Source organism: Erinaceus europaeus, chromosome 19 (assembly GCF_950295315.1).
Source record: "Erinaceus europaeus chromosome 19, mEriEur2.1, whole genome shotgun sequence".
NCBI lineage: Eukaryota > Metazoa > Chordata > Mammalia > Eulipotyphla > Erinaceidae > Erinaceus > Erinaceus europaeus.
The window spans coordinates 34,077,494-34,094,610 of NC_080180.1; the positions used below are offsets into that span (position 1 = coordinate 34,077,494).

The 17,117-nt window shown below is 40.9% G+C and overlaps 1 protein-coding gene across 2 annotated transcripts in view; it reads left to right on the forward strand.

The window, feature by feature from the left end:
• Positions 1 to 17,117, forward strand: part of EBF2 (EBF transcription factor 2) — a 227,469-nt gene that overhangs the window by 157,151 nt on the left and 53,201 nt on the right. For both annotated transcript variants that reach the window (XM_060178849.1, XM_007536485.2), the window contains exon 7: positions 3,871 to 3,952. In XM_060178849.1, the coding sequence (XP_060034832.1) occupies positions 3,871 to 3,952 (82 nt within the window). The remainder of the gene's footprint in view (positions 1 to 3,870; positions 3,953 to 17,117) is intronic.

The following is a 17,117-nucleotide window of genomic DNA, read 5'->3' on the forward strand; positions in this document are numbered from 1 at the left end:
ATCTGTAGTATTCCTAAGACACCTCCTCCTGCCTCAGAAGCAGTGAGAAAGGATCCTAAGGGAATGGTTCATCTTGCTTAACAACCTGACCATAAACCTCAGGTTACCACCAACTCTGACCATGACATCAGCCCTCTCCACCCATCAGCTTTCCATGTTAATTTTTCTTTTATTCTCAAATCAGTGGGCTTAACCTTCAGCCCAGAACCTTCCCCCACAACCTCCTGTACAGGGACTTGGACTCCAGCAAGTTATGGCCTTTCTTTTTTTTTTTAAACCCCCTCTGGTGATCTCCTTCTCTAATGTATCTCTTTCTGCAACTTCTCAATTCTGCACTTTTTTTTTTTTGTAATCATAGAATATTTGCATTGAGACAAAACTTAGAGGTATTCTAGTCAGACTTTTAACAGTTGAAGAAACTGAATCTAGGGAATGAGGCAGTTAGTGCCAGATTAAGCTGTGCATAGCATCAGCATAGAATAAATATTTGGAGAGGGAAGAAATTATCAGTTGGTACATTCTACTGCCTTAATTGACCTAGGAAGCAAATTGAAATCTGAGGGCTTAAGTTCATATTTTGATTCCATCCCTGTTCTTTATCTATACGAAAAGGATGCATCATTAGTTGTCAGTGTTTACTCTTCAGGAGTGATATTAGAAAACTTGAAGAGTGTATCACACCAAGTGTGTGTAATATTTATGTAATCCACATTGTTTGGAGAAAGTGGAAATAACTTCCATCCTGATGAGAATCTGCACATTTGGCCTGAATCTTGTAATTCGTTTTGATTTCCCGTTTCGGAATGGAGAAAGCTGACATTTTCCAGGCAGCTCTGACTTTGGAGGGATCTAGACCCAGGGGATTTGTTCCCTGCAAGCTATCCTGTGGTTAATGGATGGTACAGTTAGTAAAGGGTTCTGAGCCAAGACCCTGAGCATAATGGGGTGGGGGTGGGGGGGAGACAGAGGAGGGAGGCATAAGATGTGCATAAAATAAAGAGAAGAAAATGGAAATTTCAGAAAGCTCCAGAATTCCTTTTAATTAATTTTGTAGGTCCATATAGAAAATAGCCAGACCTTAATTTCTGGTGTTAGCCTTTTAGAAGTGGCTATGCATTCTTCTGGAAAGTATGAGAGAATTAAAAAAAAAATTTCTTTCCCTCTCTCCCTTTCTGCCCTTTCCCCGTGGTGGGTAGAATGCTCTATCCTGAGAGCATGGGGCTTGGGGGGTGGGGGTCTGTACAGGTTACAGACTCAGACCTCAGGCCAGCAGGAGAGTTGAAACTAGGTGCTTTCCATCCAAAAAGCCGTTAAAAGTCCTAATTTAAAAATGAATAAAGTCTTTCAGCAGCCCCTAGTTTCCCTAAATCATTTGATTTTATGTAAACATTTATCTCCAACTACCACATCATTCATGTAGTAATGCCTTCATGAGCATTAATGTTTTCACCAGAAATATTTTGGAAAAGGGGGTGGGGCTAAATAGTAGATGAGGGGAAGTATAATACTGAATGAATTATAAGGAGTCTGGTTGCGGCAAAACTTTTTTTAAAAAATGAAGGAATCAGAGAGAGAGAGAGAGAGAGAGAGAGAGAGGGAGAGAGAGAGAAATAAAAAGCACTTGATTTGGTTTCAGTAGGGGAAAAGATGTAAAACATCCATGGGGGTGTTTGATGGGGGTGGAAGCTTTGGAAAGAGACTCAAGTGAGAGAAAGGCAAGTTCAAGTGCATCCAGAGAGCAGCCCTGTGCATTGTAAATGGCTGGAGCTGACTCTGCTCTGAATGCACTTTTTTTTTTTAAAGATTCTGTTTATTTATTAATGAGAATGATAGGAGGTGAAAGAGAGAAAGAACCAGACATCATTCTGGTACATGTGCTGCCAGGGACTGAACCCAGGACCTCATGTTTGAGAATCCAATGCTTCATCCACTGCACCACCTCCCGCACCACTGAATGCACAGTTGAAAAAGCATCTCCCTCTTTCAAAAACAAACAAACAAGCAAAAAACCAAACATCTGGGAATCTTGGTTAACCTTTTGTTCAATAGCAACAGCGCCACCACTTTCTGAGGCACTCTGATCACAGTAGGCCTGCATCTTGCATTCTCCAAAGTGGGAGCGAGCCGTGAATCTGAGCACTGTGCCAAAGGCAGTGTGAGGCACTTTTTGTAAAGCCTTGTCATGGGAGTCACCACATGTAAAAAGTGGCCGCTTTTCAGAGCATAGGAGTCAATACTTAACCTCCTATCCCAGAAAAGACTGAAAGAGAGTCGTTTAAAGCAGATGGTCCCAAATCATGGAAAAATGGTGAGCTGTTCTTTCCAAATTCACACTCAGCCTTGTTCATAGATGGAATTCAGGAATATCTGATGAAAAAATACATTTATTTTTTAAAAATTCTAATTAAAGAGCACTGATTGCAGAAAACACGCCAAAGAGTGCCATTCCCCTTCTATCTTCCTTCATGATCTATTGTTTATCTTCTCATCAGGTTTTTTTTAACCGATAAATACAATTAATTGGAGTGCTCTCTAATTCTTTTGCATGATAGTTTGAAAAAATGAAAATAAACAGAAGGTCATGTTGTTGTGAGTTGCCTAAAATAGAATTTTTTTTTGGAAGCATTGTTGATTTTTTCCTTATTTTTGTTGGCAAATCCTGGAGAAAAATATATATCTTTTCCTTTAAAGTTCTAATTCAAGGCATGGATGTGAGAGTTCTGAAGGGACTTTGGGACTGCGGTAAAATTTCGTTGTCATAGTAACAGAAAGGGAAATAGGCCGAGCTCACCTGGGACTTTAACACTGCAAAAGCAGGATTTTTTTTTTTTAAGGGAAAGGACTCTGCAAGTGAAATAAATGAAAAACTTATTGTATCTGGAGACAAAATTCCAAACATTAAATAAGTAAAAGACTGCAAAGATGGCTTCTGTCATCTTCCTTAGATGATCCGCTTGTCTGATGAGAGATGGCCAGCAAAACACTGAGCACCAAGATTATTTAGAAGGTTGGCTCGAAGCTGTGTTTTACGAATGATCAACTCAAACCCTTCTCCTGTGTCTCCGTGTTGCTCTGCATGGTCTACAGGAGATCAGAAAGAATGATCACACTTGTTGTTAATCATAAAATCCCTGGTGTGGACTTGCAGGACTGATTTTTTGTCTTGGGACAATGACATCCTACTGTCTGATTGTTTGCATATTGGCTGATAATGTCAGTCCCCTTCTGTGTGAGAGGGTGTGTCTGTGATGTATGGAAGGGGGAGCATGAGGGAAGGTGTGTGTGTCTAAAAGAAAAGAAAGTCACATCTTTGAGCTAAGCCACTCCATGGGCTAAGTCACGTCAATTTTCACCCCAGCGCAAGGTTTCCCTGCCCCCGGCAGGAGTCATATCCGCTTTTATTTTTTAATATCATTTTATTGGGGTGAGGGAGGATTAATAGTTTTACAGAACAGTTGTTGACACATGGGTACAGTTTCTCACCTCCCCACCATAGGTGTCTGCACCCCTAACTTGGGTCCTTTTTCATCATCACGTACTAGGACCCTAGTGCTGTTTTTAAAGAGTGTCATAGCAATTTGGGGATGGTGGTGGTGGGGGTGCACAAAGTAGAGTCCCGCTTGGGAACCGCTGCAGACTCCCCAGCCGTGACTGCAAGGAGGCAGAGGCCTGAGGAATGGAAACTTCCAAATTTGCTAATTACAGAGCGGTCACCAGTGTCCCTTCACAGGCTGGGGCCGGCTGAAATTCCCCAGACCTGCCCTACAATCATGTTCAAATCAAATCTAATATAATGCAGATATGTGCTCTGTTCAAACATGTTTACTTTAAAAAAGAAAAAAAAAGTAACACATTGCTTTCTCTTCACAGATTCTTTTTAAAATTTTTCCTCAAGTGCAATCAGAATTGTTTGAAAACAGCAGGAAACCCCAGGGACATGAGAAGGTTCCAGGTAAGGGCCCCTTGGTTCTTTCCTAGTAAATAAGTCATTTGGGTTTTGTTTGTTTGTTTTGTTTTTCTTCTTAATACTCTTCTTTTGGAGGGAATAAGGGGGGGTATAGAAAACGTTATTCACTCATGCTGCTGAGAATTAAAGCCGGGGCAGGGGGAGGGAGCTAATGGTAAATAAGACCCATTTTGGGAGAGTACTGAGGGGTTCTTCATCTTGTAGTGTTTAGGTCTGCTGTCTACGTTGTGTGTGTATGTGTGGGAGGGGCTGAGGAAGCTGGAGGGCGTGGGGGGTGTGTGCACCAAGCCTTGCTGGAGATTTGATTTTGAGCCCCCAGGCTGCCCTCCGCACACACAGCTGCCCACAGCAGGAGCTGTGTTCTTGATATTCAGCCACCTTGGGAGTTTTCAAAGCAGCCTTCCTGTGCTGTCTGCAAGCAACAGCCTCTTCCCCATTGCCGCCGTTGCCACCGATTAACTATTCAGTGGTCTCTCAGAGTCTGTGGGAAAGCAGTCGCCCAAGCAGCCATGGTCACTTTAAGACCGCAGCGTGACAACAAGACCCACGGGACAGTGACCCAGCTGCCTGGCAGTTAAATCTGCCACCGGTTTCATCACCCTTGCCACCGATGTACCGGGAGAGGAGCTAATAAAAACACAGAGCAAGGCAAAGTGTGTCAGGCTGGAAATGAGATGAGGTGAAGCCCCTCCTGCCCCCCCAACCCACCCTCACCCTTAATCTTTGAAGGATCCATATTTAATCCACCAAATGGCTTTCCCACCCTTCATGCTCAGTGCAAAGTGCTTCTTTCAAAAAAAAAAAAAATCACAGCATATTAAACAATAGTCTTCAAGCTTGAGACTTAAGACACAATTCCTGGTGGGGTCGGGTGTGTGTGTGTGTCAGTTTCCAGTTGCAGGTGAGAAGGTGAGATTTAGAGGAGTTGAAGTAACTTCTCTGAAATTCTAGGAAGGAGGTGATGGAGCCAGGAGGTAGGAGGACCTTCTGAACCAACTGTCTCCACCAACCCAGGGGCTTGTGATAGAACTGCTGGCCTATGCTTTGCTGCTAACCTTTTAGAAATTCTGAGTGACTTATGAAACAAGAGTGCACTCAAATTTGTTTATATTGGTTCCCATGAATGATATAGCGGCCCCTGACAGTTACGCAGAGAGCTTCTGTGGTTTAGGAAAGGTGTTAGTCAAGACCTATTAGGAGAGCTGGGCACACACCCATGCTTCCTCCAGCTCCCCTGTTCTATCTAGTGACAGCTACTTAGAACAATCACAACAACCTGTGATTTTGTTTTTTTACACCACATCGTGGTTAACAAGCAATCTGGTAGGGACTAGGACTGTTTGTAGTTAGTTTGTTTGCATTATTGCCACAACCCCTTAAAAATTAAACTTTCTCTCTCTCTCTCTCTTTATATATATATATATATATATATATATGTATATATATACACACATATATATGTATATGTATTCCTTTTTTCTTCTTCATTTGATAAAACAGGGAAAAATTAAGAGGGTGGGAGAGATAGAGTGGAAAAGAAACAGAGAGGCACCTGCAATGCTGCTTCACCACTTGTGAACCCCCCCCCCGCAGGTGGGGAGTGTGTGTGTGTGTGTGTGTATTTGTGTGTAGGGGGCTTTAACCCAAGTCCTTATGAATGATAAATGTGCAGGTGTGCCACCACCCAGCCTCAAACTCCTTCTCTCTATCATGAAAATGTTCACTTCTTTTATTATTTCTTAATCTATTTATTTTGGATAGAGACAGAAACGTTGAGAGGGATCTGGGAGAGAGAGAAACAGATAGACACCAGCAGCATTATTTCACAGCTTATGAATCTTCACCCCTGCAGTTGGGGACCAGGGGCTTGAAGCTGAGTCTTTGCACACTAGAATGTGTGTGTGTTTACCACAGCAAAATTTCTTTTGCTGTGTCACATGAAGACAGAGAGAAACAAGAGGTCTTGGGTATCAGGCAGAAACAGCATATCTGCATAGTGGATATTTTAAGAATCCTGGTTTTCCAACTGGAAATGGAAATGCTTTTGATCTAAAAAAGAGTGAAAGTCAAAAGAATCTCAAGATGTCTGGAGAACCAACACCTAGTTTTCACCCCTAGAAGAAGCAAAGGCAGGAAGTTGACGTCTGGGATCTCCTGCCTCCTTATTTTCTCCCACCACTTCCAAAGAATTTTTAACTTGAAAAATAGCATTATAATTCTGGAGAGGCTTATAACAGGCTGCATTTCCATTTTATTTATCCTAAATCTTAGATATGTGCTCACTAAACCAATATGTACAAATATTTTTTGCCTGTTTAGTTATTTACAATATTCTGAAATACCTGGACTACGTATTGCTAATTTCAGAACAATACAGACTTCTCATCCTATGTGAAAGTGATTGACTTTTGAAAAGATAGAGGGAAATGTTTTTTTTTTTTTAAGTTTTTCAGTTTTTCTGATCGTCTTATTTCTGAGAGGACACAAAAGTCAACTGGCTTCTTCTCCTCCTCCTCCTCCTCCTCCTCCTCCTCCTCCTCCTCCTCCTCCTTCTTCTTCTTCTTCTTCTTCTTCTTCACTTTCTTGTAGGTGAAATTCATATAACATGCCATTCATTATTTTAACCATTCTGAAGTGTGAGCTACTATGGTTTTTAATATATCCACAGTGTTATGCAACCATTGCAACTATATAATTCCAGAATACTTCTGTTACCCTAGAAAGTAATCTCATAGTTTCCAGTTCTTTTTTTCTCCCACGCCACTGGCAACTAACAATCTACTTTCTGTCTGTATGGATTTGTCTATTTCAGACATTTTATATAGCTGGGACCATATAGTACATAGACTTTCATTTGGCAGAATGTTTTTAAGGTTCATCCATATTTTAGTACTGATAAACAATTATTTTATGGCTAAATAATATTCCAGCATGAGGGTTTAGCAAAGTTTGTAAATATATGTGTGAGTTGATGAATACTTGGATTTCTTCTACTTTTTTGTTATTATAAATAGTGTTGCTATGAATAGTTCTGTAGAAAATTTTCTTGTGAACATATGTTTTCATTTCTCTTGGGTATATACCTAGGAGTAGAATTTCTGGGTCATATGGTAACTCTATCTTTAACTTTTTGAGGAACTCCCAAACTTTTTTCTACAGTGATTGTACCATTTTATATTCCCATCAGTTACATATGAAGCTTCCAATTTTTCCACATCTCTGCCAATAACTATTATTTTCTTTATTATATTTTTAGAAGTCTGCACATCCTATGAGGGGGGTATCTCATTGTGGTTTTTTTACTTGTCTCTTCCTAACAACTAGTGATTTTGAGCATTATTTTCTGTACTTATTGGTCATTTGTGTATCTTTGGAAAAATTTTCATTTAAATAAATTTCTTCATTAGTAAAGTAGATTATTTTTTAACTGTTAAGTTGTAAGAGTTGTTTATATATCTGGGATATTAGGTTTTTATAAGTAATACGAAAACATTATTTTTCGTTCCATTTTTTTCCAGTTTGCTAATGACATCTTTGAATGGAAAAAATAATTAGCAGTTTATACTGTACTCAGATTCTGTTAAAAGTGGAGCCATCTATGAAGGCTCTTCTACGTAAAGAAAACTATTGTTGAGAAAGATATGTGCTGTAGTAGACAATGAAGAGACTAGGATCAAATTCAAAACAGGAAATACAATCAGGAAGAAAGTCATGGTGACTGGGGAATAAACTGAATGGAGGGCAAGCTAATACTGATCTCAGTAAGAATGATCAAGGTCATAATTTTAAACCAGGGAGACAGTTACTTCATTTTTCTACTTCTGTATAAAGTACTCGTTTGTGGGGATTTGATCTGAACTGAATAGAATACAAAATATTTCTCACGAAATCATGAAATCCAATTAACCTCTCTTTCCACTTTCTCTACCTCCTCATCTCTCTACCCCCGCCCCCAGTATTGGTGAAACCTAGGTGTTTTTCTAAAAATGATCACATGGAAACAAAAATTTTACAAACTTATTTTCTAGCCTGAATAGTACCTCTCCCTAATTCACTTCAAATGCTCAATATCATGGACATATGTAATACTTATTGTAATAGACTGGGTTTTCATCATTTAAAAATTGTTAAATAATTTTTTTTTATTTCCTGCCTCCAGGGTTATTGCTGGGGCTCAGTGCCCCTGGAGGCTATTTTTTTCCCTTTTGTTGCCCTTGTTGTTTATCATTGTTGGTGTTGTTATTATTATTCTTGTTGTTATTGCTGTCATTGTTGTTGGATAGGACAGAGAGAAATCAAGAGAGGAGGGGAAGACAGAGAGGGGGAGAGAAAGATAGACACCTGCAGACCTGCTTCACCGCCTGTGAAACGGCTCCCCTGCAGGTGGGGATTCGGCTGTGCCAACAAGGATCTGACGCTGGTCCTTCATCCTTGTGTTTCATGCCATGTGCACTTAACCTGCTGTACTGCCACCAGGCCTCCTTCATCATTTTTAAAATTTATTTCATACCCCTTTAAGAATTTGGTAAAATTTAGTTTCTGTCCCTACAAAAAGCTACATTTAAATAAAGTTTTGTTTAAAATTTCAGGGGTCCCTGGGCATCTTAACACTTCTCTTACACCCTTTATCAAAATCAATGAAATTCACCTGGCACCAGATAGTTACCCTCAATGTAACTGATTCATTATGCGGAAAACTGTGCATTTAGAGGGTATTTTCTGAGGATCCTCTCATTCTCTTGGCGTGTCGTCTGTCCTTGGTGATATCCTCAGTGCTTCCCTTGCTCAGGAACTGCAGACACACAGCCTGACCTCCTCCTCCTGGGCACCTCCCCCTGGGTGACTAATGAGCACATGTTCACAAGAGAACCCAATCCTTGCTCTGATCTGTTTCCTCCTCTTTTATTGTTAAGGTATCACTTCTTTCTCCTAAGTAGCTCTTAGAAGTCATCTCTCCTGGAAAACAGTAAGTAAGCTCCCACTTCTCCCCCTCTTTTTTTTTCTTCTTCTTTTCTTTTTAAAAATCACCTTTTTGGGAGTTGGGCAGTAGCTAGATGGTTAAGCACATGTGGCGCAAAGCGCAAGGACTGGCAAGGATCCCGGTTTGAGCCCCCGGCTCCTCACCTGCAGGGGAGTCGCTTCACAGGTGGTTAAGCAGGTCTACAGGTCTCTCTCCCTCTCTGTCTTCCCCTCCTCTCTCCATTTCTCTCTGTCCTTTTTAAAATTTATTTTTAAATACATTTTTTTATTTATTGCCATTTCTCTATGTCCTAACAATGACGACAACTATAATAACTACCACAAAAATGAAAAGACAACAAGGGCAACAAAAGGGAAAATAAATAAATATAAAAATTTTTAAGAAGTCAATTTATTGAGGGATTCATGGTTTACAGTACAGTTGTTGATATACAGGTACAGTTCCTCATCTTCTTATAATAGGTGTCTAAAAACACTCCCACCCCCAACATAGGCCCCTTTTCACCATTGTGGACCAGGACTCCAACATCCTTTCCACCTCTTCCCATTGTTAGAACCCTTTGCTTTGGTGAAATCCACCACAGTGAGTGCAGGTTTCACTTTGTATTTTCCCTTTCTGTCCTTGTTTTCCAAGTTCCACCTTTAAGTAACACCATCTGGTATCTGCCCTTCTGTTTTTGGATTATCTTACTTAGTATGATTCCTTCAAGCTCCATCCCTGTTGAGGCAAGGAGATCACTTCATCATTTTTGACAGTTTAGTACTATTCCATTGTCTAATTATAATACAACTTTCTTAGCCACTCATCGGCTATTAGGCAGCTATGTTGCTTCAACATTTGAGTTATAACAAATTGTGCTGCTGTAAACATAGATCTCATTGGATAGGTGCTTTTTATTTCCTTTGGATAAATTTCCAGGAGATAAATTGCTGAATCAAAGGGTAGGTTCATTTCTAGTGTTCTGAGAAATCTCCCGGCTATATATTGCTCAGCTCTGGTTTATGGTGACTGGGTGAACCTGGGACCTTGGAGCTACAGACATGAAAGTCTCTTTGTGTAACCATTATGCTGTCTTCTCTGTAACTGCTACATGGTTGGTTCACAGAGGCTGATCCAATTTGCATTCCCATCAGCAGTATAGAAGGGTTCCTTTCCTCCAGCACCCTTGCCAACTGTCCTCTCTAATATATGACATTCTCACAGGTATCTCATTGTTATCTTAATTTGCATTTATCTGATTCTTAGTGACTTTGAGCAGTCTTTCTTCTTTGGACTCCTCTCTTTTCTGGTACATTCTCAACATAACAGCCAAAATTAGCTTTTAAGATATGTCACTTCTCTGCTTAAAGGGTCATATATCTCTATTGTTGATGGACAGCAGCTCATTCCTTTTCCCTTCCCTTCCCTTCCCTTCCCTTCCCTTCCCTTCCCTTCCCTTCCCTTCCCTTCCCTTCCCTTCCCTTCCCTTCCCTTCCCTTCCCTCCCCTCCCCTCCCCTCCCCTCCTCTTCCCTCCCCTCCCCTCCCCTTCCTTTCCCTTCTCTCCACCTCTTTCCTCCTTTTGTTCTCCTCCTCCTCCTTCTTCTTTCCTCTCTCTCCCCCCTCCCCCCTGTCTGCCACCAGGGTTACCACCAGGGTTCAGTGTCTGTAGGACAAATTCACTGCTCCAAGAAGTCATTTTTTTCCCTTTACATTTATTTCTGATAGGATAGAGATAAATTGAAAGGGAAAGGGGAGCTAGAGAGAGACACCTGCAGTACTGCTTCACTTGTGGTGGGGACTGTGGGTTTGAACCCAGGTTCTTGTTCATGATAATGCAGCTCATTTTTCAAAGCCTTGGATGAGAAGGCTCTTCACCCTGGGCAGCAAATCTGTCATGCCCATTTCCTGACATTTCCACATGCCCGCTGCTCACCTGGCATGCTTGCATGCTTCACTGATTTATCTTGGAACCTTTCCATGTGTTCACTGCCTGAGAACCCTTCACCCCTGTCCACCCCGTGACAACTACTCCTGATTCAGGACTACCCCTGTATATCACCTTCTCTGGGAGGCGTCTTCTGACTCTTCCTGGGGGAGTTTTTTTCTCCTTCATTTATGCCCACATACTGCTCTCTAAGAGTCTCCACTTGACCACTAATCACATTGCCTTTCAATTACTATTTGTCTAATAGACTATCTGCTGTTTGAGGGTAATCAATATATGTATATTTTTCCTGTTTCTCCCTGATGTCTATCATGATTCTAGCCACTCTTTAGGGTCAGTACATTAACTGGTGATTTTTTTTGTGAGAAATAATTTTATTTTATCTTATTTTATTGGCAGAAAACTGCTCAGCTCTGGCTTTTGGTGATGCTGGGGACTGAACCTGGGATTTCAGAGCCTTGGGCAGCATTTTTTTTTTTTTTTTACATAACCAATACACTATCTGCCCAGCCTAGATTTGTAAATGGAAGGGAAATAATGAAAACAAATTCCAGGGCCCCCAAAGTATCCAAATAGTTGGCTTATGTAAATAAAAACAATCACTTCTGCCCTCTTTAAAAATGGAACCCTTAGGTGAATTGTTCTAATTGACAGTTCAGTGAAGGAGAGGAAAAGGAACTTATGTCAAATTCAAGTGGTGAACTCAAGTGGACAGGTATGTTAAGACATGATGAATTTTTAATTTCTCTGCATTGTGAATGGAGAGCAGGCAATTATAAACATCCAGAAAACAAGTCAGGCCCAGAAAAGGATGAGTCAGGCAAATTGTCATTTCTCACATTTAAAGTCTAAAACAGGGTCAGTTCTGATAATAATCAGTGCACTTGTTGCCAAATCACTCTCACAGAGAGGCCGGCTGGGTCTCCTCTGAGCACTCACTCCCTTATTCATTCACTCAGCCAGTGTCTGGAGGAAGCTGTTTTCCAGGCTCTGTCTTGGGTGCTGGAGGAACAACAAGGAGCCAAACAGATAAAACTCTCTCCTCTAGGCGAGGGTGGAGGAGCTGACATCTTCTGAGGGAAATATGGAAAGTCAGAGCGAGGTGATTTATATGTCTTGGTTCTGCTCCTAGGAACACAGGGTCCAGCATGGTGCCAGTTGATTGTGTCACCTGCCAGAACCCAGCTCCGTGGCCAAACATGTATGGTGTGCAAAGCCAATGATACCTGCCCCATTAATAACAGCAAGTAAGGGTGCTCTTCTGAACAGTTTCCCACTGTCCAGGTTCTTACAAAAGAAATATAGAGGCTTAGATGTTATGTTTCCCCTCTCTGCCTCAAAAGGACTAAGTTTTGAACAGATATGCCCACTGGACAGGATATAGTATTCCCCTTGATCTGGGCAGTACTAGTGTGTGTGTGTGTGTGTGTGTGTGTGTGTGTGTGTGTGTGTGTGTCATTCTAGACTTGGACTTGGTAGCAGGTTTCTTGACACATCTCTAGCTCTGGAATCACTTCAATGAACTCTTTCTTTCAAAAACAAGCATTCATATAAGTAGGATCACATTTTTTTAAAAAAATGTTTTTCCACTTTATTGTTCACACATAGATACAATGTCTCATCTCTCCATGATAGGCATCTGCAAGACAGTCTCTCCCTCAACACTAGGGCCTTTTCCATTATCATGTATCAGGACTCTAGTTTTGCCTCCATCACTTTCCCATCCTTTCCTCTTTAAAAAACATGTATTTTCCATTTCATAGTTATCATTGCTGTTGTTATTGATGTCATTGTTGTTAGATAGGACAGAGAGTAGTGGAAAGAAGATGGGAAGACAGAGAGGGAGAGAGAAAGATAGTCACCTACAGACCTGATTCACTGCCTGTAAAGGGACGCCCCTGTAGATGGAGAGCCAGGGCGTCGAACCACGATCCTTATGCTGGTCCTTGTTCTTCGTGATGTGTGTTTAACCCGCTGCACTACTGCTGGACTCCCTCCCATCCTTTCCTAAAGTGATAATCCCATTACTCTCCTTCCTTTTCTAGAATCCTTCACTTTGATGTAATACACTATACTTAGTCCAAATTTCACCATATATTTTCCCTCATTATGTTTCTTAATGCCCACTAATGAGTGATATCATCAGGTAGTCATCCTTCTCTTTTTAAAATTTTTAAATTTTATTTATAAAAAGGAAACACTGACTAAACCATAGGATAAGAGGGGTACAACTCCACACAGTTCCCACCACCAGAACTCCGTATTCCATCCCCTTCCTTGATAACTTTCCTGTTCTTTAACCCTCTGGGAGTATGGACTCAAGATCACTGTGGGATGCAGAAGGTGGAAGGTCTGGCTTCTGTAATTGTTTCCCCACTGAACATGGGCATTGACAGGTCAATCCATACTCCCACCCTGTCTCTTTCTTTTCCTGGTGGGGCGGGGTTCTGGGGAATTGGAGCTCCGGGACACATTGGTGGGGTTGTCTGTCCAGGGAAGTCTGGTTGGCATCATGGCAGCATCTGGAACCTGGTGGCTGAAAAGAGAGTTAACATATAAAGCCAAACAAGGTGAACTTAAAGGCTGGAGTAGTGCAGATGAAGAGTTGGGGTGGCAGTCCTCCTTTTTGTAGATAGCTAGTAGGCATATTTTAGTTCTATTCCAAAGGGCCTGTGGCTGTACTGTTTGTTTTGTTTTGTTTTTGCCCTGAGCCTGAAATCTGAAATGCAGGTAGATCCAAGTTATTGTCTAGGGAGATGATATCATGGCTGGAAAAAGGACCAGAAAGCTGGATCAGGGAAGAGAGTAGCTCCCAAATATGGGAAAGGTATATAAATATTGTTAACTGTAAACCCTATTGATTTGATGTGATCTGGGGCTCATATTAAGTTTAGGAGCCTTGACTGAGCATGGGAACAGTTAGAAGCTGCTGTGTGAGTGTGTGTGTGTGTGGGGGGGGGGGTGAAGGTGGTGGTGGTGGTGTGTGTGTGGGGGGGGAGGTTGAGCCTGTCAGAGCCACATGCTGGCTGCTGCAAATGCAAGAATGACCAAGAAATAAGTGTCAATGACACAGGCACCCAGTCCAGCAACTGAGCACTGGCCATTAGTCTGACTGAACAGTACAAGAGCAAAGGACAAGGCTGCTCACATCTTGGAGCAGGGCCAAGAGCCATCTACAAGCTCCTTATGATTTTTTTTAAACCTCCCTCCCCCAGTCTTATATAAAACTTGCTAATAGCACCACCATCTATTTTCCTTACATAAAAAAAAATTGTGACTGTTTCCCACACACCCACTGAGGGAAACATGAGTTTAAATGAAGTCCAAATGGTATAAAAAAATTAATACAGCTCCAGCTGCCTGCAGGTTTCTTCAGTTCAAATCTCTGAGCTCAAGAGCTACTCCAGCTGCTCAGTGATCTCACCCATCATCTGAAGATTGCTCGGCTACTGAGCAGCAGTTTTAAAGCACATAATGAAAATCACTTGGCTTAGGGCCCCTGTGATCGACAGGTGACTCCATTGTCTGGCGGTAGAACCAAGTGCAAGCTATGAGACAAAAGTGATCTATTTGGAGTCAAAGACTCTGAGGAACTTTCCCTCAGACCTATGCTTGAAACTTGGGGAAGGTTTTCTGTAGGGGCATTCCAAGCCTTTTTTTCTTTTTGACCATTTAAGTTTCTGCTGCACCAACCCAGATTTTTGGTCTCTTGAGTAGGAGTAAGAAACAGGGTGCTAAGAATTTTGACCAGTTCACATTGGTAACATATTTTGAGTTAATTGTTGGAGAAAGGCAAAATAGGTAGTTGTCTAAAGAACTTTGGGGAAAAGAATTTCAGATTTTTCTTAGTTAGAAAAGAAACCAAATATTGAGACATTTTAGGAAACTCAAATATTAGGCACAAGACCCTATCTCTGAACACATTCCCAAATGACCAGATATAGAACTTCCTGAAATACAAAAGCTCTCTTAGTCTTGTAAAAGGAGCATACAGACTTTGTAAGTTACTTAGGGGTCCTATTTGCTCCTGGGTTTGAACAGATGACAGGTAACTCAGGATATCCCCAAGGGGCTGAGTTTGGGAGAAGAGAATGGACAAATTAAATAAAGAACTGCATCAATTATGTCAACACTTGCCTGTGACTCTCAAAATATGTGCTCATAAAATTTTTACCTTGACCATCCCTGTCTCACCTGGCAAATATCTGAGATGCAAAAAGTAATGAAATGAAGTGAGGTGGGATGAAGTAGCTAGCTAGTGTCTGTGATTTTTGAGACAAAGGGAATTTTAGTTTGAAGATCTTTTATCTCCCTCATAACAATGCAAGACTCTTCTTCCCCTCCCCTCATTCTTACTTGATTTCTTTATTCATTTAGCTGTTTTCCTAAGAGAGAGAGGAAGAGAAAGAGAGAGAGAGAGAGAGAGAGAGAGAGAGAGAGAGAGAGAAGAAGGAAGCAAGTTTTAAAGGGTGACCACCCTGAGCTAAATTTGCCAAAATTTTCTACTGGAGATGTTCTTTGGCATACTACTCCCCTTCATGCCAATTAAAACATTTTTTTACGTGCCAGAAAATCTTTGTAGTAGCTTCAAGATGCATAATGAAGTTTCAAGGTCTGACTCAAATCTTATTTCCTTGATGGAAAACTTTATTATTATTTTTGGTTCAGACTGATTTCTCCTACCTTTGGACTCCATAGAAAAACTGTGTAATTTTAGTCCTCAATCATATATATCACTACGTAACTTTATAATAATTGTAGTTATATACTGTGTTTTTCTGTTTCACCAACTACATAGGAAACTCCCTGTGGTAAGGACAGTGCTTTATGGGACAGGAAGTATCACACAATAGAATGGCATGAAGCAATATATATATATATATATGGGAGTAAAGATATATATATCTTTACTTGACTGAATCAGTGTTTTCTTGTGACTTGAGGGATTATCTTTGGGAGTCACAGCATAGCTCACCTCATAGACTGGGCATCTTATCAAGCACTGGGCCCTGGATTTGAACCTAGAATCATATGGAAGAGCATCATGGATGGTGGACTAATGCTGAGATGTCTTTCCTTCTTTCCTGAAATAAAGAATAAAAAAATAAGCCTGGGAAGGCCACCCAGTCACAGGTGATGGATTCTCATCCTGGCACTGGGAGAAAGAAAGAGAGAGAGAGGAGAAAGAGAGACAGAGGAAGGAAGGAAGGAAGGAAGGAAGGAAGGAAGGAAGGAAGGAAGAAAGGAAGGAAGGAAGGAAGGATATTCAGGGCTTAGTAGTGGTGTACCAGTGCACACATTACAATGAGAAAGGACCTGGGTTCAAGCACCCAATCTCTGCTTACAGGAAGGAAACTTCACAATAGGTGAAGCAGGTCTGTAGGTATCTTTCTTTCTCTCTGTCTCTCTCTCTTTGTCTCTCCCCTCCTATCTCAAGTTCTTTCTATATACATCCAATAAATAAATAAAGCATCTTCTCAGGAGCTATGTTATTAATGTCAAGGCTCCCTTCCCTCATGAATACCCTTAGAATGCCTTCCTCACCCCATCTGTCTACACAGCAATCAACTTTGTGTCCTCTTTTTGGCTACTTGATACTTCACTGAACAGAAACTTAATCGTAGGAAATCTGAAACAACAGTGATTGCTAAGAATTCTGGGGATTCTCTTTTTTTCAAAAGATGTGAGGAAGGCATTTAAAAGTAGTTGGGAAATGCTGGGTTTATGTATCAAGGAAGAGCCTAGACTTTAATTCTGTTTTTGAAAATATGCATGCCAAGAATAAAGTGATAGGAGAAACAGTTTGTGTAAGTTAGCTTGTTTGTTGTTAGCCCAATTTAAATTAGAAGATGCTTAGACAATGTATGTCACCAGATTGCTCAAATGTGAGAATGAACCAGTATATAAAAAAACCAAAAGTTTCTTTTTTTCTCTTTCTTTCATTCTTTATTTTCTTTCTTCTTCTTCTTCTTCTTCTTCTTCTTCTTCTTCTTCTTCTTCTTCTTCTTCTTCTTCTTCTTTTTACTGTATATGTGGATGCCAAAATTGATTGCCCACCACAACAGAAATCTGTCTTTAGTTCTGTGTCCCTTTAACATTCTCTATGTCTCTTTCCTCCTTCCACAGGTGGAAAATAAAATCCCACATAACAGTTATGCTTTGGGAAAGCTGAAATAACATAGAAAGCAACTGAACAGTTATAAGGAAAAGGCATATCATGAATTTAATTCCATTTCCAGATGTA